The 25,470-nt window shown below is 54.7% G+C and overlaps 4 protein-coding genes across 4 annotated transcripts in view; 1 reads left to right on the top strand and 3 right to left on the bottom strand.

Moving 5' to 3' along the window:
• The window catches only part of VOLCADRAFT_104794 (uncharacterized protein), a gene marked incomplete at its 5' end in the record, with an annotated part of 28,312 nt that extends 21,701 nt beyond the window's left edge, over positions 1 to 6,611 (bottom strand). Inside the window, 5 exons of the mRNA XM_002950509.1 lie at positions 220 to 1,036; positions 1,226 to 2,489; positions 2,817 to 4,878; positions 5,316 to 5,451; positions 6,244 to 6,611. Of these exons, the coding sequence (XP_002950555.1) occupies positions 220 to 1,036; positions 1,226 to 2,489; positions 2,817 to 4,878; positions 5,316 to 5,451; positions 6,244 to 6,611 (4,647 nt within the window). The remainder of the gene's footprint in view (positions 1 to 219; positions 1,037 to 1,225; positions 2,490 to 2,816; positions 4,879 to 5,315; positions 5,452 to 6,243) is intronic.
• A 723-nt stretch (positions 6,612 to 7,334) lies between these two features.
• Positions 7,335 to 11,484, top strand: VOLCADRAFT_91070 (uncharacterized protein; the record flags this gene model as incomplete). Its single annotated transcript, XM_002950618.1, has 7 exons — positions 7,335 to 7,416; positions 7,654 to 7,913; positions 9,143 to 9,283; positions 9,575 to 9,598; positions 10,242 to 10,322; positions 10,539 to 10,616; positions 11,425 to 11,484. 7 exons carry the CDS (start codon positions 7,335 to 7,337, stop codon positions 11,482 to 11,484), a joined length of 726 nt encoding a protein of 241 aa, XP_002950664.1.
• A 3,260-nt stretch (positions 11,485 to 14,744) lies between these two features.
• VOLCADRAFT_91069 (uncharacterized protein) lies at positions 14,745 to 16,622 on the bottom strand (the record flags this gene model as incomplete). Its single annotated transcript, XM_002950508.1, has 2 exons — positions 14,745 to 14,795; positions 16,287 to 16,622. 2 exons carry the CDS (start codon positions 16,620 to 16,622, stop codon positions 14,745 to 14,747), a joined length of 387 nt encoding a protein of 128 aa, XP_002950554.1.
• A 3,572-nt stretch (positions 16,623 to 20,194) lies between these two features.
• On the bottom strand, positions 20,195 to 24,875 carry VOLCADRAFT_104793 (uncharacterized protein; the record flags this gene model as incomplete). The annotated part of the gene is made up of 7 exons (XM_002950507.1): positions 20,195 to 20,837; positions 21,503 to 21,593; positions 22,117 to 22,500; positions 22,870 to 22,944; positions 23,901 to 24,299; positions 24,715 to 24,741; positions 24,812 to 24,875. The coding sequence occupies 7 exons, from the start codon at positions 24,873 to 24,875 to the stop codon at positions 20,600 to 20,602; spliced, it is 1,278 nt and encodes a 425-aa protein (XP_002950553.1). The 3' UTR covers positions 20,195 to 20,599.
• Between the last annotated feature and the right edge of the window lie 595 nt (positions 24,876 to 25,470).

The raw sequence follows: 25,470 nt of genomic DNA, 5'->3' as shown, positions 1-25,470 counted from the left end.
CCAACTCACACGAGGAAGGCTGCAGAACAGTGAGGGGAGTTCATGTACTAGGCAACGCGGTATCTGGCGTCGCACGATCATGTGTGATTGTGAACGGCGCTTCGCAGCAAGTGGCGCCGACAGCCCGCGGCGGCCCTTCCGGTAGGGGCAGTACATGTACACTTCAACCAGGACATCCACCTAGGTATCGGGCCCACATAGCTCCGTGCCCTTACCCACCTTCAGGTGCACATCTGCCCTCTGGCTGACGTCTATCCGCACACAGCCCCCGGCAGCCAAGCCGCCCGTGCCGCTGCCCCCGCCCGCCTGTACGACCATGCCATCCGCCGGCACCAGCACCAGTTCATCCTCCCGGCGGGCGCCCACCACGGCGCCCGTCACGTTGGGCACTCGCTCCAAAACCAGGTACTGCTGGAACTCCAGCAGCGTATACAGTACGGCATCGTACGGCGTTCGGGGCTTCTCAGCAGCCTGCACCAGCAGCTGCCGCTGGCGGAGGCGGTACCCGGCATAGTCCCGGGGCAGAACCTGCCCTTCTGCGGGACGGACCTCAAACTCCAGACCGTACCGGGGCAGCTCTAGTAGCAGCAGCCGTGGAGGTGATATCGGCGGCTTGGGCGGCAGCACCTCCGGTGCTCCTGGCCGCAATGGACCCGTGGACCCACCCAAGCCACGGGGCGTATCACCACCGTCACTGCTATCTACCAGATATGCGTGGATGAACTTCAAGTCTTCGAAGCGTGCCAGGATACGGTCCTTGACCATGGCGCCTGCCAGCAGCACCAGCTTGTCAGTCAACTCGGCGCGGTGCTTGGCCAACAGGCTGTGCCAGTGGCGATGGCGCAAATGTGGCGGCACACGTCGGCAGTCGTATATGCAGGCGTGGCTCGGTGACGTGGCTGCCGCCACCGCGACATCTGGTGCAGCGGGCGCCAGAGGGGTAGACGCCGGCACCGGTGCGGGTGTGCACCGGACGATGAAGTGCACATCGTGCTTTTGGAAGTCCAGCGGGCGAAGCACCATGACGCCCTGTTCCCTGGAGTGATACCACAGCGGCCATTTGAGTTCAGTTCCTCTCAGTTCTATCTTGAACGAGAACAGAACCCCGCTCCAAACCATCCCTAATCCACCGGCACGGCAGCCAAAGCTCCGTCAGACCGTCACACCCCGTATGCGCTACCCCACCGCACCACCTGCGCCTTCACTCCTGCACCCACCCATCTACCTGCTAAGCCAGTGGCTGTGCAGAGTGCGTAGCGACAGAGGCAGCTCCGCGCCCCATCCGCCACACGCCCCCTTGGGACCCGCATCCAGCAGCTCCAACCGTGAACCGAGCTCGAAATCAGTTTCGGAGATCGCCAGGCGCTGCCCATCAGCACTGACGGCGAAGTCGTACAGCCGCTGCTGTACGGGCCTCAACGCGCGCATGACGCCATCACTGGCTAGCGCCACATCGAAGTTCCACTCGCCAAATGTACGGCGGTACAGCGGGTGCTCTGTGACCTCCTTGGGCAACTTGCCGGGAGGCCAGCCGTCGAACAGTACGGTGCCGTCGAGTAGGTTAATGGAGAACAACCGGTCGCTGCTGCCGCAGCCGGCTGTGGCGGAGGTCTCGACCGATACGGCCTCAAAGCTGCCTGTAGCAGCCAGGCGCCGCCACGTCAGCTCCCGCGGCGTGCGCTGCTGCAGCACTGCCGCCACGGCGTCTGTCAGTATGTCTGGTCGCCGCACGACTGCCTCCATTAGCGGCCCGATTGCACTCGCAATCACATTGTGCGCCCGGACAAACAGCGGCGCCAGCTCCTCGCGAAGCTTCGGGCTGTGTAGGAACACGCGGCCGTGGTTGATTAGGACCATTAGCCGTATCATCTCCTGAGCGTCTGCCTCCGTCAGCAGCGGAGGAGCGGCGGTCACCGTTGCTGCAGCGGAGGCGGCAGCATCCGCCGCCGCTGCACCGGAGAAGCACATCAGCGCCATGCATCGCCAGCGGCATTGCTTGGCGAGCAGGTTGCTGATCGCTGAACCGTCAGTTGCGCTGCCGCCACCGTTGCCAGCCACCGCCACCTGCGGCTCCAACTCATCCGCAGCTCGCGCTGTCATGGCAGCAAAGCGTCGCGCCACATCACGGCAGGGAGGGTACCACGCCGCCAGATACCCCGCCACCTCCCCCAGCAGCAGCACCGCGCCGTGTTCCCGTGGCGTCTGCTCGAGATCCTCCGCCAGCGCCGTCAAATCGCCGTACAGTGCAGTCAGCACGTCACACTCGGCTTCCCAGCCGCGGCGCCACAGCAGCTGCGGCGGTTCATCGTCGGTCAGGGTGCCCAAGTGGAACAGCAGCTGCCGTACAAGCGTGTGTACAGCGGGCTGGGCGAGCGGCAAGACGTGGTCGTGCAGGGTGGCGGCCAGTCGACGCAGCTGACGGAGGGGAAAAGCTCGCAGGGTGCAGAGCTCCAAGAAGGCAGGTTTGGACAGCCAAGAGGGCTTGGTATCTGGAAGCGTGTGCGGGAGACAAGGGGCCCAAGCAGCGTGAGGAAATAAGGATTAAATGCGAGGCAAAAAGAGCCGCCGGACTCAAACTGCCCTCCAAGCGGGAAGGAAGGCTGCTTCCAACCCTTGGTGGAAAGCGGCTGAGGGAACGTACGTTGGGAGGGTTTTGACAGCAGCGAGTTGCACCTGGGCTCAGCTGGGCTTAGGGAAGGGGGCGCTGAGAGCAGAGTCCTTGCCCCTGCCGGGAGGACATACCAAGCAAGCTTGATGCGAGCAAGCTGTGCGAGACACGGCCCGTTAGGGACAGCACTACAGCGCTACACGCACACCTTGCTGGGCGATGGCGTTGTTGCCACGACTAGGCGACGTAACGCTCGCAGACGACCGCACGTGCATGGCCCACTGCAACGACTCCGCGCCTTGCGGCAGTTTCTCAGTGAAGTACAGCTCCAACAGGCCCTCATCCAGCACCGCGAACGGGTTGAAGAAGGGCGACGGAAAGCCTTGGCCCTGATCTGCAACGGCTCCGGAACCAGCCCACGCCATTAGGGGCGCCAGGGAATCTGGGTACCAAACGCCATCGGACGGTGTACGGCAATCGTCCACCATATTGGGACCTACGCTGGTCAGAGCCTTCATTTCGGACCACAACATGACACGGCCGTCAGCGCCGTCGCGCGGCTGTCGAAGGTATGAAGCATAAGTCCGGCACTGCCGCTGTGTATTGTAGTGCTGTACGAGCGATGTGGGATACCGTACGGCAATGGCCGTGCTGGTATCAGCACTGATGGGTCTCGGCAGAAGCATTTGTTGGGCCAGGAAGCTGGCGCGTGAGAGGTGGCGCAGCAGGGGTGGCATGTGCAGGAAGAACAGCCACTGGCGGGCGAGGTTAGCATCGCTAGGCAGCGGCTGAACGACGGGCGGCGGGGCCTTCTCCGCCTCAGAAAGCTGGCATCGTGTGCGACATATTTCCGCATTTATTGCCAGCAGCTTGGACTCGGCGCCCAACACTTCAGACTGAACAGAAACCACCTTGTCCCTGGTGGCATGTTGCTCGGCGCCCTGCCAAAAGTGATAAGCTTTAAGCTCCGCTTCCAGCGCTGCAAGCTTAGCCTTGTGCTGTTGCAGCTCGCGATTGAGTTGCGCCTGTTCCATCTCTTGCTTAGCCAGCGTAATCCGCAGCTGAGCCGCTAGCTGCTGCTTCCGCTGCACCTCCTTCCAGTGCGCCGTTACACGTTCCGCCGCATCTGCCTGATCCGCCGTCAGGATCCCCTGGAGCACCGGACACGCCGCCACGTAGTCCTCCGCGAACGCCATCGTACCCACCCCGCCGTCGCGCAGCGAGAAGAGATCCGCCTGCCTGCTGCCGCCCGCCGCTACTGCCCTCTGGCGACATCCCTGCAGATAGGCCGCCACACTCAGCGCCGCGTCCACTGCCAATCTGTCCGAAAGGACCAGGTGCCGCAGGGCCTCGTGGCTCGCGAATGTGCCTCCGCGGCTGGCCATCAGCGGATGCGCCCTGCATGCCGCTGCGTGAATCAGGCAGTAGGCCACCCACACCACCAGCACCTCCCGACTTCGCAGCTCAGCCACCATTACCGCACCCGACCCCGGGCCCTGGCGCGATAGGAAACGCTGAAGCGCCGCTCGGTACTCATCCACAACATTCTCCAGCGCCGCTACCTCCCCTTCACCTAGGTCCAGGCGAGCATGGCCGGTGTCGTCACCACCGCTGCCGCCACCGAGCTGCTGCAGGGCCCGGCGGAACAGTACCCCCTCCACGGAGCGCAGGACCAGCTGCGCCGCGACATCACTACTGAGGTCCCGCCAGGGTCCCGGATCCGACATGGATTTCAGGATCTGGGAGAAGCTGGCATGCTCGGGCAGCAGCGGCAACGAGCCCAGGTTGCGCTCCGCGCGCTGCCGTGCCGCCGCCAGACCTTGCTCCTCCGCTCGCGGTGTGAACGCCGCCGGCAGCACGCCGGAGGGTGGCTGGAAGTTACCCAGGAAGTCCGCGGACTCCGGGCCAGGGAGCTCGGACGCACGAGCAGCTCGCCATGCCCGTTCCCCGACGGCGGTGCGCAGCTGCTGGTGTGCATGGCGGCAGGCGGCCTCGAAGGCGGCCATGTCGTACCCATCAGCGGCTAGTGCCGCCGCCTTGGTGGTGGCGGCATCCAGCATGCGCATCGCTGCCGTCACCATGAGCGGCGTGGCGGTGTCAGGGTTGATGAGGAGAAGCTGGCGGCGCAGCAGCCAGAGATCCAACCGGGCCAGTGCTTGGCGCAGGAGATGTGACGGCGCTGACGATGGCGGCGGCGGTGGCGGCAACTTCTGGATGCAAGGACTGCGACCTCTGGCAGCAACAGCGCCGTACTGCTTCTCCAGGATGAACTATATACAGGCAGCAGGAGAGGGGCGAGAATCGAGTGTCTTGTTTACGAGTGAAGGAAACGTCTTACCAGGGAACAAAGCGAGGCGCACAGGACGGCGGTCTCGTAGATATGGAGCGAATGGCAAAACGTATCTTGGATGCAAACAGGCTGGAAATATAATTGCAGCCAGAAGATACACCGTACGACCTCGTCGTACAGCGCCCGAAGATGCGTATCCTCACAGCGTTTCCATATGTGTGCTGATGAATTAGCGGAAGAAAGAGCTCAAGGAAGATGAGGATGAAGGGAAAGAGCGGAGGCCACCGAACTCTCGAGGCATAGAGACATACGATATCTGCACGGGGAGGTTAAATCACCCATTATGGGGCTCCGGCACAGCACCCGTTTGAGAATGCGGAATGAACCTGGCATCAATCGTCGCGCGGGAGTACATACCTGCAGGACTGCCTTGACAAGCGGCCAGCACGTTTCATAGTTGATGTCCCCAGAAGATAGGGCCACGTCCGTGAAGCCGCCGCGAGAATGAGCGCCGTGAAGCATCTTCGTCGTAGCGCTGACGCCAGCCAGTGCGCTACACACCGATGCGTGTATGAAGGCGGGAGTGTGCCGATGCGGATTACTTTGGGAGCTGCGCTGCACCGGAGCGTGTACGGCACTGACCACCCTGCCGTACTCTTCGGCTTTGATGGCACCACAGACGAGGCTGACGTGGCTACTGCACCGGGCCGTGTGTTGGGAACCGCTGGGTGTATTGAGGGGTGGGTGGCAGGACGACAGGACGACGGACAGATGGACACAAATCGGACGGAAGCGTGTCTTTGGAGGCAATGTCGTACTGTGTAGGCCGTGTTGCATTGGTCACGCTGAACGCTGGGCGCGCCCAGACACACCTTGTAACGGCCGCTGTAATCTTACCCCAGCCGCCTTGCTCCACACCGTACGCTACATCTTATTTACTTCAGTGCTCCTCACCACTTCATCGGGATCTCTTACCTGGAGCTGGTCAGGAAGCCAACCTCACGCAAGCATTCACGAGCGCTCGCAGGAGGTGCCACACCACCCAGGATATCACGTGTGCGTATCAAAGCAAAGGACTTCTACCGGCGGAAATTGTACATGCTGGCAAATGGAACACCGCTGCACTACTTCCGGCTCTTTTGCCATGGGGCCAATGCTGGTTCTAGCTCACTATCTCACACCAGCTTTCTTTACCAGTCCTCTCGATTATTCATGTCCTGCCAGACCATCCCGCGGTAGTCCTGTTATCGGGCACCCTGCCACGCTACGATAGATGGCACTTGACGCAGACCCTGCTACTTGCTCTAGCTCATCACCATCCCACACCAGCTATCTGCGATCTCACCAGTGCACGTGGAAGCTCCAGCCATCCAGAGCAACCAGGTGCAGCACCACCTCACCAGGCCGGGACATTATAACCCCGCCATCCGGCGCCGACGTTAACAGGTCCGGGTCCGAGCCAATACCCAGCAGCGCACAACCGTAGTCCGGGAACCACGTGAGCTGCCGTACAGGGCACTCGCTGCCGTACAAGGCACTTGCGGCAGCACTTAAAGCGGACAACCCGTCGGCTGGGAAGCCATTCCAAACATCGACCTCATCGGTTACGAGGCCGGCAGGATCGGCGGCCGAAGACCTGCCCTCCTGCTGGTGCTGTTTGGTGTTGGCGTTGCCACCACCCTTCTGTGTGAGCCAGCGTGTACGGGAATACATTGTTTGGTGTACATCAAGCGGCAGGGACGGGTGCACGGCGTCCATGGTTTCAGATCGTGCACATGAATGCATGTGGCATTGAGCCATAAGGCCTTCTAGAGGCGCATACATGGGACGTTAGAAAGGAACACGGAAGGGATTGAGGCATGAGGATGCTACATTCACCTGGCTAGTGTGGACCCGGACGTGTCGCAGTCGGGAATGATCAAGACATGACCCATGACCCATGATCATGATCACTCCAGGTCGCCACGCTGCTGGATTGGCCTAGGATGTGATAATGTATGTATGTATGATGTGTGGAACAGGGGGGTATATCTTCAGCTACCCTGCGAAACCCTGCGTTTCCCAGGATTTTGGACACGTTTATGCAGTCAAAAATAGTGAGCATGGCCCCTTCGCAAGAACATTGCGCTTTGGTCGCGAGATGCCTTATATTTTATATTGCCAATATTTTGTTTGGTTTGGTGACACATTTGTGTATATGCATGAGGCGGGGTCTAGTTGGCAGGACCCCAACCGCCGTCAGTTGTACGGTGGAATCATCTTTCAATATATATATATATATATATATATATATATATATATATTGTATATATGTATATATGTATATATGTATATATGTATATATGTATACATGTATATACATGTATATATGTATATATATGGAAATATATATATGTATATATATGGAAATATATATATATATATATATATATATATATGTCGTATGGGCTACACGGGCGCATCCTCGATTCTTTAAAGGCTAGCTATGCTGACGTGAAGTTTCGGGTCAAGTTAGGAAGTAAGTTGGGACCTGAATTCACGGTGGGGCGTGATGTTAAGCAAGGGTGCCCCCTTAGCGTAACCCTTTTTGGACTCTTCATAGAAGTATTCGCTCATTATATTGATGCTCACGATGCTAATTGCCGTGTGTGCCTCCCTAGCCGATGGAGCACTCTTCGTGAGCAGAGTGTTAGCCTGGCGGGCGGTGAACTCACTAACCTACTTTTCGTTGACGATGTGTCACTGGTAGCGACAGGGCACGATAGAGCTGAATGCCTTCTGGGGCTACTCGAAGCCTACTGCAAAGCGACGGGTATGGCCGCGAATGCCGCTAAGTGCGAGGTCCTCATTTTTGGGGGTGCTACTCGTGAGCGGAAGCGGCTTATTGAAGCTGCGTACCGGTTAGGTGGGGCGGGGTTGCGGGTGCTGACCGGCAACGAGACGGCACGGTATCTCGGGTTGCACTATGGCCCAGGAGTGCAGTTCTCAGCATGTACCAAGCAACTACTCACAGCAGTGAGGCGGGCCACGTTTGGGCTCAGCACCCTGTGTCGTGATAAGAGAATTACCACCCCCAAGCTATGTATGCCTCTCTACAATACACTAGTTGTACTGGTGTTTTCTTATGGAGCGCAAGTTTGGGGACCTGACTTCATTAATGTGAATTTTGAAGGTGCTATGGCTAATCCCATGGTCCAGGAACAGCGTGCTTGCATGCGAACCGTAGTTGGGGCGAGGAGCCCGACTATGGTTTCCCTATATCGCGAGCTGTCACAGAGGCCACTCCAGTTCCATTGGACCAATCTTGTACTTAGGTTTTGGAACTCTGTGGTTAAGAGGCCGGGAACACTGTGTCACCGGGCATTTGTCGCTGACCTGGAGTTGGCACTTGGGGGCGTCACTGAGTGTTGGGCAAGCAAGGTACTAGCCTTTCTTACTAGCTTAGGGATGGAACCCCCACTAATACGCGCGGTAATGATCTTATATCGTACTACACCACTCTTTAATTGCCAGTTGAGAGCATTCTTAAGGTATTTGCCAAGCGGCTTGATGCACGGTGGGAGTGCCCGAATACCTTGGGTGACCCCCGCGTCTTCCCCATAGGAATTACCGGAGCCAAGGCGTGTCGCTATATGAACTGGATGGGAGCTGCCCCGTCTAGGGGTGCGCGTCTCGATTGGTTGGAGCACACTAAAGGGACCATGCCCCAGCGACTTCATCATGTGCTCATGCGTTTTCGGTTAGGCTGTTGGGAGTTAGAGGTTAATAGGCCTAATGGGCGTGTGCGCGCCGCGCGTACCTGCAGGCTTTGTGACTGTGGAGCGGTTGAAGATGAGTTGCATGTTTTCGAAGAATGTCCCGCTTACAAGAGCATACGGGCTAAGTATGATGGTGACCTAGTCCTTACGGGACGCAGCATGCGCACCATTTTGACTGAGGCGCCACCCCTGGCATTGGCCAGGTACCTCTCGGAAATTTGGGAGGCCAGGCACGTCGCGCTGAGGCGCTTCGCCCTGAAGCGGACGAGGGAGAATGAAGATGACCTCCCGCGTACCCGCATCAATACCAATACAACGTCCATGGCCCCCCCGGCTTTTACGGACACACCCGCACTTGTGTGCGGAACTTGTAATTTGTAATTTGTATATATAGCCCATGGACTCCCCTCAGGCTTTCACAGGCCCCCCGCACTCGTGCGGCACTTGTAAATTGTAACCTAGTCAACTTCTCAATGAATCGCATAGGTTCCGCACCCACCGGCATCCAACAGAATCTGCCGGATCGACGGCGGCCCAACTCCATTCCTGGTCAGCTCGCAAGATCACTTAATGATTGTGTGCGCCATCCGGGATTTGCATTCGGGCCGCTCGCGAATCTCCGATCAGGTGCGCGTGGGAGGCGATTGTTTTAATATATGCAAGACCGGCAGCGCAACCACCAGTAGGAACCAGTATATGTAATCTATGTGTAACGCCTACACACCTGCCGGGTGAGGAATCGCCGCAGCAGGTCACACAGCGCCTCGACGTGGGACACCGACTGCTGGCTGCTGGCCGGCGCGTGAGGGAAGTTAAAAAGACTTTGCAGCAGGGCCTCTGGCTCACACCAAGGAGGTGTCAGTGCGCCACCGCCGCCGCCGCCGCTCCCGTTGCTGATGCCCCCGGTCGCACCACCAGTGGCACCACCGTAAGCAGGCGGCGGTGGGGCCATGGTGGACGGGGAAATACTGAGGTAGCGCTGCAGTCGTGGAACGAGCAAATTTTCCTTGCCAACGAACTCTGGAAACTCGAGCTGTCATGGGCTGAGTGACGATCTTATTTCTGGTTTGGTTCGTATTACAGGCTGTCTTGAAAAATGTCGTACTTGTCCAGACGTCCAATTAACGTCACGGGTATCATTTACGGTAACGGGTCACGCGGGGTAAATGTCTTCGATTGGTCCGAGGCACTTGAGGCAAGTAATCTGCCATCATCAAGGCCGTTTTTACTTGCTTCCATGGTGAAATGCACGTTTTTTATTCGCATCACGCAATCCGCCCTTCCGCAACCTCCTCGTCATCTTCATCTGAGGACTGACACCAGCTAGATGAATTCGTCGAATAAATTCATTTCCTGCACTTGACGTCATGGGACCATTACACCGTTGTTCACACATCCGTACTTTTACAATAACAAATCCTAGGAGCCGTGCCTAGCCGTCATGCAGCAAGTCTCAACACTAACGCACACGTTGCAGCAACTCACACATGCAACTTGTAACAACGCATGGTCGACAACTTGCAACTGATCTTCAACTATGATATATTAATATACCAAACGCTACGCCATGCACATCCTGGTGCAGCCCAAGTCCCAAGATGCCGCCGGGTACACGGTCTTCGCCATCACCATGCTGAATGAGGACGGCAATGCGCGCGACCTTTCTGTAAGTCAAAGCTCACATGCCTTATACATTTGCACCTGCATATCCGCTCAAACGATTACCGAGGTTCGTACAAACTAGTACTAGGCTATGCTTGCACGGGTTCGGTAATATATAAGGTGATTACCCTCATGCAGATGGCGTGCTGTATGAACATACCATCTGCATGAACACTTTTGCACGGTTCGTTTTTTACTGACATTGCGTCCATTCCCACAGATGTTCTACTGGCATACGGACGGCGCTTTCGCTTGCTTGCCCCAGATGCTCGAGTGGGCTGCAGATAACAACCAGCAGGTCAGGCACTACTGGTAAAGCATGCACCAATGCCCCGGGAGATCCCGGAATAGAGACCTAACAAGGTCGGATATTCCTCCGATTGGTGGAGGGTGGAGCGCCCTTAGTCGATGGATAGTAGTGATCTGGGAAAGACGACTTGTGAAATGAGAACGGAACGGAGTTGTGCTGCCATCGATCCGTCAGATTCCGTTAGATGCCGGTGGTGGGTTTGGAACTCGAGGGAACCATAGAGAAGTTGACTAGGGTGACTAGTTGAGGGTGCCCCAAAGTATCGGGGAAGGCAGGGTTCCGCTGTTTAGCGGCCGCGGGAAAAGATATGCCCCCCTTGTCCCACACATCAATAACCAAAGCCTGTGCTTCGGTGCATGCAAGTCAGGTATGAACCCAGTAAGGCACCCCGCATTCCTGCCAGTTTACACTTTAGATTTAATCTCCAAGCATGATATCCCATACCACATGTTCCCTCCTAGTTACATGGATGGTGCGGGGAATGTATAGCCATACATTTCCCCCACTTCCCCCACTTCCCGCAAGTCCCACACTTCCCACAGAATTTAACAAAGCATACCGTGCACAATCCACAAACAAGACCCGGGTCTCAAATGGGCCTATTTCATCCTAAACGGACCCATTTATCACCCTGAACATTGACAAGGATGATGAAGTCTGGCGGGTTCATTAGCAGGAGGCTTCCAACAAACAAGTGCAATCCATCACAGACCTGCCATGGATCCACACCAACCTTCCCAATGGCATGTATACGGGCTCCATCATTATCAAACGCGACATCATCGACCGCATCCAGGCCGTGGGAGATATCCTGTTCTATAGGTACATTAATGTGAATATTCAGATGGGCATGTAGGCAATTACACTGTAGGCAGTGTACGCATGTGTGCATGTTGAGGTATCCCTTGTTGGGTTCTGTTTTCCCTTAATTCCATACTGCCATTTACACGATGAATAAATCACCGATCTGCTAAATTGTGCTCTATGGTTACGTTGAACCCGGCACCCATTCTGCAATTACGCATTTTCATCACACTCGTGGAACGGAGCCAATATAGTGTCCCACTTACCCGCTTATTATTCGCTTAGTGGCATTTTTGTACCAACTACAGTGATCTTACCAGTGTCGACAACAGCTTCATGTATCGCAGCTCTACTAACTCCCTAACACACGAAGTAGCTAAAATAATATCCTTCTTACCTTGCAGAAGTATGCCAAAAATGTTACAAAAGCTTTTGCAGCAACGTATTTAGATTACATCGGTCACAGATTTGAAAATCTGAAACCCGAACAGCTCAACAATGGCAATTAAATATCAATCTTAGTTAATTGCTAACTTAGAAGCATATATTAATTAAATCAGTACCGAATCAACGAAACCTCATTGAAAGCATTGATCAGCGCTTCCAATTTCAGGCGCTCGGGTCTATATTCTGCGGATTCGCTGTACTGGTTAACGCCTCTCGGATGATTCCTGTAAAGCGGCCAGCATGGCCACAAGTGGTGGGGGCGTGCCTCTGCGTGCCCCGGCAGTTCTCGTAGTATAAGGGTGTATTTCCAGTGCGGATTAAGGCCAGGGATTAAGGTCCCGCTATTCCCGGCTAATCCCCGGCTAATCCCTGGCAATTATTAAGGCCTGGGATTAGCGCGGGGATTAAGGCCGTACAAAGGGCGATGCACATATTTTGATGCGATCTCGAAGCTAATATTACCAGTTCTGAATTGATTTGGGCATTAGGCATCGTATGAGTATAAAATATGGGCAAGAAGCGCACTCTTCTCGCCGTTGTGGCCACCGTTGAGGCCTGACATTGAAGTAGCACCTTTCGCGCAAACCGAATCAGATATTGCTTACTTGAGGTCATCCACATGGAATTACCTAGAAACTAAAGTAAGATACAACGCCATGAACGCTAATCCAGGTACGGAAAGTTGCTACCTGGGTGGGGCCAGGTAATAACTTTTTTGTCACGAGTTTCCAGGTAAATACATGGACATCAAGTTCAATTTATGTTCTTTCCTAATCTCTTGCTAACTTCTGCTAGTCCTCTGAATAAAGAACACGGTGTCCTGAGGAATTCCTTAATCCCCCGGCGAATCCTGCTTAATCCCGGTGGGATTTCCACTGCTGGGATTAGCACAGGGATTAACGCTAATCCCTGGCCTTAATCCGCACTGGAAATACACCCTAATCGTAGTATCTACTGAAGTTCTCAGGGTTCTGCCCAGTCTTCCACTGCGGTTCAGCAATTTTTAAAGCTTTCAAAACAAGAAACACCCTTAGCAGGAGGCACGTACCACCGGCATTCTCAACGGAACGGCACCTGCTTCAGTTCTCGGAGCTCTTCAATAAACTTTGTACTCGGATTGCCCTCGACTAGAAAAGGTTACAACTCCCTTGTGGTGTTTGCAGATCGACTGACTAAGATGGTGCAAGAAAGATGTAGTCGCAGAAGAGACTGATGATACACAGTGGTCCGGCTTCATGGTTTACCAGGCACCATCGTCTTAGATCGGGACACCAAGTTTAGGTGTGCTTTCTGGACCTCGCTCATGAAGAGGCTAGAGGTGAAGCAGGCAATGAGTTCTGCTTTCCACCACCAGGTTGATGGTCAGACAGAACGAGTCAATCACGTCCTTGGAGACATGCTGAGAAACTACTGTGACCAGTAACCTTCACGGTCGGAGATATACCTTGGACATTCTTGGACCTGCTGAATTTGCGAATAAAAGACGGCGTGATGTGTCGTATACTGAAGGACAATAAGTCTTACTCAGTACGAAGAATTTGACCCTTCAGAAAGGTTCGAAGAAGCTGATGCCTAAATGGATTGGACCTTTCACGGTTGAGAGGATGATCAATCCTGCTGCTGCTAGATTGGTTCTTCCAGAGGAATATCGTTTCCATGTCGTGTTCTATGTATCGTTGTTACGACCTTATCGATCTGATGGCACTGTACAACCACCTCGACCTACAGTGGAAATTGATGCTGAAGGTTCCAGCGGGTTGCACAGATTGCGGATTGGGGGCAGGTACTGGTCAGGCGGGATGGGGGGTAGGGTGACGACGTCAGGATTGGGTTTAGGGGCCACGGCAAGATTGAAACCTTGACCAAGGACCCTGGTCGAAGGGATTGGGGATGGGACCCTGGCTGGCAGGACGAGGATTGGGGACACAGCTGCAGGATGAGGATGGGAACCCTGTTGGAGGGACGGGATTAGCATCGGCCCTTAAGATGGGGGATGGAAGAGGGTTGCCCCTGCCAGGATGGTAGGATGGCTGACCAGTACCCACCCCCTGGATTGGGGGATTAGACCCCCTTTGCAACCCTTTGAAGGTTCTACCTCTGTGTGGACACCTGTGTGGACACCTATTCTAGATCATGATCAACGAAAGCTCCGAAACCGAACTCTGACACGATATCTCGTGAGATGGGTTGGTCATGGACATGAGAATAACAGTTGGATTGGAGAGCCTGCTTTCCCCGATAGATCTCTTATTGATGCCTATTGGACTGCGCGCCGCCTAGACGCAGGCGTCTAAAGAAGGGGGCCAGATGTTGTAGCGCGTTATTGCGTTACAGAGCTACATCGCAAAGCGATTAAGACGTAACTCGACTAAGGCTGATCTATGAACAGACTAGGAATACCTTGAGATCTATAAGTGCTTCCTGATTAAGGAATGACACTGTTTCAGGGTTCCTACCCTAACAGACGCCTCGGTCAAACCAAGGCTCAGGCTCAGGATCTTCCCAACGCATCCCAGGATTACCAGAACACATCCCAGGCAATTTTTTCCAGGCGAAGAATTCGGCCTTTCGGTCACCAAGCACAAATGAAAATCTAAGAGTGGGCTTACAAAGGGCGTTTATCTGCGAAGAGAGGACAACGTGTTAATGTAAGGGGGTAAAAAGGGCATACGCACGGCATACAGTCGGTACGCACGAACCAAACCCCATGTGACACACACCCACGACGCGTACAACATGCTCTTGACTCTAGCTAGCTATTTGTCTGGCAGTTGCCGGCCATGTAAGCCATCAACCCACAGGCCGCAGACAGTCTCATGAGGTATCCAGTACAGTGAACAACGTTTGGACAACTTCAATAGGGAATCATGCTTTTAAATGTTTCCGTTGGCTCCCGCTCATCCCTATCATGATTGCCTGTCGGTGGCCAGGTGGTCTTGGGGGGGATGTGCGGGGTCGTGGGGCTGCCGCCCCACTTCCCCGCCTTTCCCCTCTCTCCTGCCCCTTGTTCTTGGAAAACTTTAGGCGAAAGTTTTGATCGGCTGGCATTAGCAAGCATTTGGGCTGTGTGCCTTTTCCAATGATTGAAACAGTTTGTTTTCTTGCATTGGTCGTACAGTGCAAATTGCCCACACATTGCTAGTTGTTGCAACAGTAAAGTATAAGCAATTGACGAAGTGTAAGGAGAATATCAGTATGGTGAATTAAGCATCTAAATTTGTGATTACAGTCGAGGTGAGCCGTTAGTCCCCCCCATTTAAACTGGGCAGGTTGCAGGTTGTCCGCCGTCACCAGCATGTCGTTGGCAGTGTGTACCGCACTGTTGCCTCCACCACCGCCGCTGCCGTCGGGCATGTTAGACTTAGCACTGTCAGCGCTACCACCCGAGCAGCGGTGGACTTCCCGACTCTCCGCCGCCGCCACTGCTGCTGCTGTCGGGTTGGCAGGCCGTCACTGACCGGGTCTGCGGCATGTGCAGGGACAGCCGTTGACTGCGGGTGTTGCGATGGAAGGGGTGTTGTTGGGGTCGCCGGGGTTGGGGTAGCCGCTGGAGTCGGCAGCATGGCGGGCGGTGTAGAGCCGCCGATAGTGTCCCTGCTGCCGGGGCATGCGGGGCTAGTGCCGAAGAGGGTGCCCGCCTGTTGTGAACCGGGTCGTGGCAGTCGTCATCGAAGGTGATGTCGCTGCTCACGGTCACCTTGCCCTCGACGAGGACGCGGTGGGTGGCCATGCCGTGCTCCTGTCAGCGGTAGGTTCCCGCCTTTGCACGAGGACTGAGTTTGTCCTGCTGGTTGGCTGGGATGCGGATGTAGGCCAGGCAGCCGAAGGTGTGCAGGTGGCTGACGTCGGGGGGGATGCCGTGATAAGCTTCCTCGGTGTGGCCTCCTGGCCCTGAGAGGGGGCCACATTGCGCAGGAGGTTGGTGTAGAGTGCAGCCTCCAGCCAGTAGCTGACCGGGAGTGCTGTGTCATGCAGCATCACCCGCACACGGTGAAGAGTGTGTGGTTGAGTCGCTCCACCGCTCCGTTCTGCTCTGGGTTGTACGGCGCCGAGTGGGTGTGTGCGGTGCCGTGCTGGCGCAGCCACTGCTCCAGTTGCTTGGCGACGTACTCACCGCCGTTGTCGCTGTGCAGCGTGTGCACCCGTGCGTGGTTCGGGTGGCGGGCCTCCAGCTGTGTCACCATGTCCTGCTGCACTTTGCCCATTGGCTCATGCTGGCCAGCATGCGGACGGCGGACAAACCGGTGGCACCATCCAGCAGCGTCAGCAAGTAGCGTGCGCCCCCTCGGCCCATGGTCGGCATGGGCCCGCACAGGTCAGAGTGTACGACCTCCAGTGCGTGCTACGGCCGGTTGCCGCGGCTGGGGTGGGCGGTTGCGGTGGCCTTCACGGTGACACAGGCCTCACAGACGGCCTCCTCCGCTTGCTGATCAGCTGCTTCAGCACATGGTAACTGAGGTGACCGTACTGGCAGTGCAGGCGCTGTGCTGCCACAAGTTCGGCGACTGAGCATTCAGTGGCCCCGGGGCTGCTGTTGCCTGGTTGCCCTTTGCCGTTGCTGTCGCCGTTCGGTTGGCCTCCACCGGTGTGGCTGCCGGCGGTGCTGCCGCCACGGGTGCTGGTGATGGTGGCGGCACTTCCGCCAGCGCTGCTACCTGCGGCCTGGCCCCCGCCCGCTCTGTCACCCGTGGTGCTGAGGACATTGACGGTGATGTCGGTCGGCGCCTGCAGGTCCACGTCCATGCATAGTGCCCACGCTCACTCCATGCGGTTATAGACGGGCTGTTGTGCAGGAGGCTGATGCATGAGAACCAGCAGCCCGTCTTGTCCATGCTGAACGTGACCGAGTAGCTGCGTGTCATGAGGTCTGTCGACCTCTCACGAGGTCGACAGACGTCAGGGTGGGCCCGAGCTGTTCCCACGACATGTTGCCCCACCCGATTAGCCGTGGCATGCCGGCGGGGACATGGTTGTGCAGCAGGGAGTGGTCACCCGTGAGATGGTATGGTGAGCCTGAGTCGAGGGTGACTCGTGAGCTGCTTCCACTGTGGTCGATGACCAGCACTGGGGCACGGCTCTGGTGTGAGCTGCTTCGGCTGCTGCCCGAGCTGCTGCCACTGCTGCCGCATGCAGTGTCGCCACCGTTGTGTTGGCTGTTGCCACATCGAGCACGGCCACATTCACGTGCTCCGTCAGCCCTGCTGTTACCGCCATTGCCGCTGCCAGTGCCCCTGCCGCCACCGTCACGGTGGCGGTTGCAGCTGCCTCAACTGATGTTGCTGGCGGCGTGCAGCTGCTCGAATGTGTTGCTGCGGTGAAGGCCGACGGACTCGTCTGCCTGCTTAACAGGACACTCGTGAACGTAGTGACCAGGCTGTCCGCAGTAGTGACAGGTGTCGCCGGCCCGTACGGTGCCTGCAGCACCGGCGGCGCTGCCGATTCCACTGGCAGCACGGCCAGGGCCGACAGCTCCCACCAGGCTTGTCTTGCTTGCTTGCTTGGGTCTTAAGGTTGTTCTCCTTCTCATGCAGCATGAGCACGAGCTGTGGGGTCGTTAAGTTGGGCTGATACATCGTGAACTCGATGGTGATGGTGCACTGCGGAGGCAGGCCATGGCCAGAATGGTGTGGTGCTCTCGTCCCACTGGCCGCCGGCCACGATTATATTGCTACGGAGCTGCTCTGCCTGCTGAACGAAGTCAGTGGTCGTCTTCCCATCGTACATGCTCAGCTGCTTCTGCGGCTCCAACAGGCTCAGCCGGGCCTGGGATGCAGAATGCAACTGTTGCTGTAAGAGCTGCATGGCGGCGAGAGTGGTCTGGCGATTCCTGAGCAACTGCTTGATGGGCAGTTCACAGGACAGATGCAGGTAGCCGAGCGCCTGTGCGTCCTCCTCCAGGGCGTCTTGGGTGTTGCGGCCCGGAGGCGACGGGTGTTGATGTAGTCTTCAACTTGGATGTTGCAAGGAAATCGCCTAAGTCGCCGAGCCACTGGGAGTAGTTCGACCCATCCGAGAGGAGGACACCCTTACATCCCTTCCCCATGATGGTTGCCTAGCGAGCATGACTGATCAAGCCGTGTTCCCCCCCGCCTTTCTGGCAACTAGTTGATGGTATGATGCATCGTTGTTGCGGCGTACGATGGCTCCTGATGCGATTTATGCCCTTTCAGCCTCCCAGGCATGTCCCCACTTGCCTCACAGCCACCGACACATCTCATGGCAGGGGTTTAATTGTGCGCGTGTTGGATGCAGCGTTTCCCGCCTCATTTCGGCAAATAGTTGATGGCATCATACATCGTTGGCACGGTGTAAGACAGTGCCTGATGCGATTTAAGCGTCCGGAAGCCCTTTCAGCCTCGCAGGCATGTCCCCACAACTGCCTCACAGCCAGTGGGGGTCTAATTGCGTGCGTGTTCACATGCGGCATATGTCCCGCCGCCTTTCTGGCATCTATTGATGGTATGATGAATCGTTGTGCGATGTAAGGCTGCACCTGATGCGATCTCGTTTGCGGAAGAGCCCCCTGAGTGCTGCCAAGCATGTTATATTCTTATGAGACTGCGTGAAGGTTAACGAACTGAGTATGCGACCAACACATAAAACATCGCATGTGAATTGTTATGTCATGCGATTAATCAAAGTAAATCGTGTGTGTTTGGTGTGTGTTTGGTGTGTTAGGCTGCAGTAAACTTGACGCAACGAGCCTTCATATATGCTTGAAACGCACCATTTGTTTGCATGCGAATTGCGTTGCGACATGTGTGCGTTTGGTGTGTGTTAGGCCGCGTTAAGCTTTACGCAATCAGCCTTCATACGCATGAAACGCAACATGTATTCGCATGTGAGTAGCCTTGCGGACTGTATGCGTTTGATGTGCGATTGGACGCGTATTGCTTTACGCATTGTCTCCCCACACGCACGAATCGCAATATGGAATCGCATGCGTATCGCCTTGCTACACATGCGCGTATGCTTCGTGTTTCAACATAAGCACGGATGAATTGCTCAAGTCGACCAAAACGACGCAAGTTTATTTCCAAATGAACCTTTACAATCTGAAAATTATAAAATTTAAAAATTTTAGCCAGTAGGGCCGATTTCCGCTTTTTCATAGCCGTTGTGCGTTAGCTCTTTGCGTTACAAAAACATGCTCATTCGCACCTAACGCTAAGATTCGCACCGTTACGCGAACTAACGCGAACTAACGCGGACTTAAGGCGATCACCCGTCGTCATAGTGTGTCGTGGCCATGGCGAGCAGGACCACAATGCTGAACGTCCGCGATTGTACCGACAATGACAACATTTACTAGCTTTATATTCACTAGCAGTCCAAGGCTTTAATGAATGTATTGACTCAAGGATCAGTCTATCACAACCATAACGGCGAAGGAAAAGCCAAACTAACCCTACAAATGGTGAAAAGAAGAAGTCATATGTAATACACAGTATTTGATATTTATGCACTGGGCTAAATACTGGCTGAACAGCGACGCAGATCGGTCGTGCGATGATGCCGTGCGAAATCTTGCCGCCGCCGAAAAGTGCGTAACAGCACTACCTACATTTTCGTTTTTATGGCATTGTAAATTTGCATTTGATTAAGTTGGTTCACCACTTTTGGCAGGCAAAATGGACGCAGACGCGGAACACAGTGCTTTACCACACAGCATCAAGCACGCTACAAGGCGAAAGATCAATATGCTTAAACTTGCTGTCATATACTTAAAAGAAATTGTTGCAGATTCCGCTTAGCAGGTAGAGCCAGCGACGGATAGATTTCCCTTTAGGCCGTACGACTTGAGGGCCTTGTTCATTGGCCTTCTTCCCTATAGAGACTGTACGGCATCATTGGCCTTCTTCCCTATAGAGACTGTACGGCATCATTGGCCTTCTTCCCTATAGAGAGTGTACGGCATCATTGGCCTTCTTCCCTATAGAGACTGTACGGCAGTATCATTTTTTACCTAAGAGGTTACCTTTTTAGAGTTAGAAATAAAGGAAGAATCATTTTTTACCTAAGAGTTACAGCTTTTCAGAAAGAACTAACAGCAAGCAACTACTACTATTATAAATTTTTGGCCGATCATTGGCGAGCGCAATAATGAGCGGTAGCAAAGAAACGCCAATAACCCAATCAGGACAGGAAGTAAGCACCTTTGCATGTCTGTTCACGCACCCGCTCCGACGCAAGCATGAATATGTATGGCGAATCTTTCGGCGGGCTTCATGGTGGGGCACACGTAGCCGCGCGGTTTCGATAGGCTCAGGCCTTCGTTCACTTCGTGCCCTTCACGCCGAAGCCAGCATCGAGTTCCGTTGTTGACTTAAATAACAACATGAAATATAATTTCTATACGCAAGCTAGCATTATTCAACTGAATAAATGGGCCGCCAAAAACGAGCTACGTTCTTCAGGTAGCTTAACTAGGCACGCCTCCTCCGTTGTTTCTTCACGCTGATTAACACTATAGCCCCTGAGTCACAAATCTCCGTCCCTGCCATGCCATACCATCGTCCCGTACCGGTACGACTTGTAAGGTACAATCATCTAGAGATTGCTGGCTCTACTCTTCGTGAGTCTGGAGCTGCCCACTGTAACAACCACACACACATCTAGAGAATTAATCTTCGCGCTGTTACATCACAACCAAGATATTCTACAATACTGGCAGCTATGCACGCGAGCCCCAAAACCAGACGGGCTGTCGTATGAAACATTCAAGCGAAGCAACGTACGCCAGCTACGTCGGAGCCCGCCTGACACGTGATCACGCCGATACCGTTGGAGTTGCATGCTGCCAGGCCCTTGTACGGACTTCTGGCATCGATTTTGGAGCAGTTGATGTCACTCAGCCAGATGGGCAGATTGGGCGGCGGGGTCCAGCGAGTCACGCGAACCGAGGTGCTGTTAAATCCGAGCTGTCTGCAAACCATTGCTGCCTCCACAGACGTCCACCTGGATGCGATCAAGTCATTCCGGGGGTGTTTGACGAGGCGGGCGGTTAGGCTTGATTTAGAAGCAACGCGACAACAAGTGCGGTAGCTGCAGCAATAGCTGCAGCAATAGCGGTGGCGGTAGCAGCAAAGATGATAACTGTAGTGGCGGCAATCGGCACCAGCATCAGACTTTCTTTACCACCACACGTGCCCCTCTGTACTACTGGGTTCGTTGGCTTGTGTACGGCGCGGACAATATACGGCGACACGCAGTTGGTGGTGGATCCTAAGACCCTAAAGGACCGCAACAACCCAGGCTGACCGCGGTCGACACGGAAGCGCAGTCGGTCTTCTTAGTGCAGTAGCCTTTACTGGCGCCGCCCCGCAGGTGCGATATAGTGCTGAGCAGTCCGGTGTGACATGGCTCGCCCCAGCCCAATCGCGAGGGCTGCAACCCCCCATTGGTGGCGCAATGCAATGGCTGTGGTAGCGCAAACATCAGATTCCATCGCTGGGGCATAGCAAGTAGGAGGGTAGGAGGGTGACAGGCGCCGGTGGCGTCCTGGCACATGCCAACCACCCAACCATGCAACTACTCAACAGAAAACGATTAACCCTATCCCTTGCCTAACCGGCAACTACCTAACTCTTCACTCCCCAGTCAGCTGCCCACCAAGCACCCACCTGCCGCAGACGACACCCCACTGGCCGCGGAAAAATATCTCCACTCGACCCTCCCATACTTGGAGCCCTCCTATCAGGCGGACATCTCCGCCTGCGAGAGGGGGAGCCCAAGCAGCAGTGGGGCGAGCAAAGACCAAGATGAGACCCAGGTGGTTCTCATCGGTGGGGCCAGGGGCCGAAATGCAAGCAACTTTCCAGGATGTGGGAGATGTGTAAATGTCCTCCGACGACCTGAGAAGACACAACTCATAATTTTCTCTTCTCTCTCCTTTTCTCTCTTCTTTTCCCTCTTCTCCTCTCTTCTTTACTCTCTTCTCTTCTCTCTTCCCTTTTCTCTTTTAACTTCTCTTCTAACTTCTTCGCATGTCTTTCTCCCTCATGAAGTTGGGTCTCCCTTCTTTATGGACTGACTAGTACCACATGGTATGAATGCATTGCAACAGCGCTTCAACGTAGTATGACGTACAATTAAAGAGGGGTTTGTTATACGGCTCCGCACATGAACTTGATTGGTTGGTTGGCTTATACGGTGAGACTAACGTACATGCATCCCGTACAGCCACGCAAACGCGCGCATTGACAAAATTAATGCAAAACCAAAAGAGATGACACACCGGAAGGTTGTGTGTTGTCCTTGAACGGAGGCGGGGGATAGTGCTTCGGGGGTGGTGGCGCCGAGTCGTACTCGTACGGAGGAGGCAGGTTGTTCTCCGGAGGTGGCGGAGGTGACTCGTACTCGTACTGGGTGGGTGGAGTGTTGTCATTCGTATTTTCCGGAGGCGGTGGAGGAGATTCGTACTCGTACTGGGGCGGTGGAGTGTTTTCTGGCGAGTTCTCCGGAGGTGGTGGCGGCGATTCGTACTCGTACGGAGGGGGAAGGGAGCGCTCGGGTGGTGGAGGTGGCGGTGATGAACGCGATTTAGGAGGCGGCGGCCTTAGAGCGCGTGGCCGGGGTAAGGGTGTTGGCGGAGGGGGAGGGGGTGGCCGCCGTGTTGGTCCTGCAGCGTGAGACGGTGCGACATGTACGGCACAGAGCTTTTTCAGAGAGTATGCACCAGTCATATACATACATGCCTTTATGACCTTGCCGGAGTCCCCTCTCCTCATACGAAGCTTAGGGGGTCCATCGGCACCCGGCGCGTCGTTGTGCCGTCTGCGGGTGGGTAGTGCACTATCTGAACTATCAATCCCGCTGGAACCAAACCCATCCCTAGCTGTCATGACTCCATTATCCACCACAATGACATTCTCCGCCATAGGAGGACTCTAGACACGAAAAGGATGATAACCTGATGCTGCAATATCGTTATGCTGATCATTATTGTACGGAGGGTACATCACATTCACCATTCATTGCACATTCGTACTTGGTGGAGAGGGCGGCGGCTGCGGCGGCGGCGGCTTGGGCGGCCTGGGTGTCTTGGGCGGCAGCCAGACCGCTCCTGGCGTTGTAGTGGGGGAGGGGGGAGAGTCAGGGAGATTGCATTGGGAGTGCTTACAAAGCGTGTCGGGGGAGAAGTTAAGCTAATAAACGGCACGATGCAGTAAACATGCGGCAGCGCAGCTAAGGGTAGGAGATATCTATCAGTCCTTAAAATTCGACACGCGACTCCTACACCGACATGCGTTGTCCATCCTCAGTTATATATCGCTGTAACCTGACGCCTCAACCTTGGCCGCAGGCAGCGACAAGGGAAGTTGCGATATGCCGGCCAAAGCAAAACTTAAGCGATACATTTTGCTAGTATCATTTTATTGCTCCTGACAGGATCCTGTATCGATCGTGTTTCGCTATTGGGTAAAAAATACTTGTTTTATATAAAAATACAGATTAAATACAGATAATAATTTACAGAGGAAGGAATCCCCCCCTATATGTCCACACAGCCAAGGAAACCTAAGGCAGAAGATGGAGCTGGATTCTGCCTGCGCTGCCGTCATAAAGTCTAGGTGAACCGCTAAAATTGAAACCGCCGGTGTTGGCGCGCCACCAAGGGTCAACGGCCGGACAACATCACAGCGACGGTGCCTTACTAACCGAATCGCCTACCGTCCCTAGTCCCCGTTACCTACTTAAAAACTCCAAAGCCCAGTTCTCACGCACATCGGAACGGCCCCGAGGCTTACAGGGCCGAGGCATACCCCTCACTGCCCCAACCCTTTAGATGCAGCATGGATGGGGGATGCTGGTAATAGCAATGTAGAATAGCGCGTGGCTCGAGCGCCCGCAATGCCCAGGGCCAACACATTACATGCATTACTTGTTGTACAGCTCTGACACTGTTCCGGCTTGTTCCGTTGTGCAACGCCCATTCGAGGATGGGCCCTGCACGCGTCCTGATCCCTCGGCCGTCGCCGCTGTCATAGGCCTTACCGCCACAACCAATTGAGGCCCTACCTTTGCATACCACTGCTGCTAGCGCTTTGCAAACGCCACTAAGAAGTCGTGTCGCCGTACACTGACTCAGTGATGTTGCGCCGTTGGGACAAGTGATGTTCCGCACTGACACTGTGCCTGTCAGCTGGACTTTCGGGTAGCCTGTGTTGCCGCCCGTGGCAAATGTGCGACCGGTGGAGAACCCCGCCTGCCTGCAGGCCGCTGCCGCGCCTATATCGTCCCAGCCGCCGGGCAGACACACAGGCACAGCAGGATAGGCCGCGGATATCGGGAAGGGTACTGCGAAGACGTAGCCAACGGCCACCTCCATGGATTTGTCAAGCTTCACAAAGGTCCCATCGCCTTCCTTGTAGTTGAAGGCTTTCAGGACGTATCGTGCGGTGCCCAAGGTCAGGATGTCTGCGGATGGGTACGAATAAATAGAGTGGCCAAGCAGCCTAAATGGAAAATTTTAATCTTTGGGGCATACATGTACGAGCTAGCACCTCAGATCATTAAGCGTACGTTCCATGTTGTACGCGGCGCTGAAGGTGAGCTTTGACACCTTACTAACCACCGCGCGGCCCGCAATATATGCAGTGATAGGCATCTTCCTCTTAAAATCATAGCATTTCTACCGTATTATACGTATGTAACTATGTTATGATATTTTTATTGAACATAAGGATGTGGGTTAAAACATTAGGGCGTGGGTGGGATACCAAGCACCCGACGCCATTCTCAGCAAGGACTCGTGGAATAACACGCTGACATAAACCCATACGGTCTTAAATCTCTAGCCTGAAACTTTTATGAAGGATCTGCATGCCCTTACCAGTCGGCAAAGCACCAGCGCGTGCACCTGCACATCAGGTTTATGTTACAGAGCACCATTAAGTCGCAAATAATCCAAGTTCATAATTGGAACGCACGTGTCATAGCCAGAGCTGGGAGGAGGACGAACTGTAGGACAAGGCTCCACGCCATTTGATGCATAAAAGTAAATGTGAATACTTAGGTTGTAATTATTGTATTATTTCCAGATGTTTTTGACTGGTCAATTTAAGACATAAGATATGCATGTTGATGCCAAGGTGCCAACGACAGCATTCGTCTGTCAACCAGGCCCAATTTAGACGCAATATGTTCCTTGCTAAGTACTGCTAATTGTTTCTGGTAGGACTACTTTGCGGAACGTGTTTGCCTTCCATGCAGAAACTCGCTTCCGTAACTATTCCTTGAAGTCGCAACTGATGTACGGATAAATTTAAAAACGACACCTCTTGATATGGATATGTTAAATTATTATGTCTTGAATACAAAACGCATTACCATGGTCTAAGGAGAAATGCAAGGTAAGTTGCGTGGTGGGTGCGCCGGCGGCGTACATTTCGTCCTCACATGGATCATTCGGCAAGTAACCCAGATTCTTATAGATGCTTATTGCTAGCCCTTATGCCCTGAAATTTGCTTGTCTCGTCCTTGAGTTCGTGAGCTCAAACCTTTGGAGTCGCAATTGGTAGTGTGCTCCCCGTAAAGTAACATTACCCCTCATCACCAGCTTCCACCTTCCAGTGGCCTCTGTTAATAC

Source organism: Volvox carteri (assembly GCF_000143455.1).
Source record: "Volvox carteri f. nagariensis unplaced genomic scaffold VOLCAscaffold_19, whole genome shotgun sequence".
NCBI classification, from domain to species: domain Eukaryota; kingdom Viridiplantae; phylum Chlorophyta; class Chlorophyceae; order Chlamydomonadales; family Volvocaceae; genus Volvox; species Volvox carteri.
Note: the sequence above shows the minus strand (reverse complement) of the source record. Positions and strands in the feature narration are given on the sequence as shown.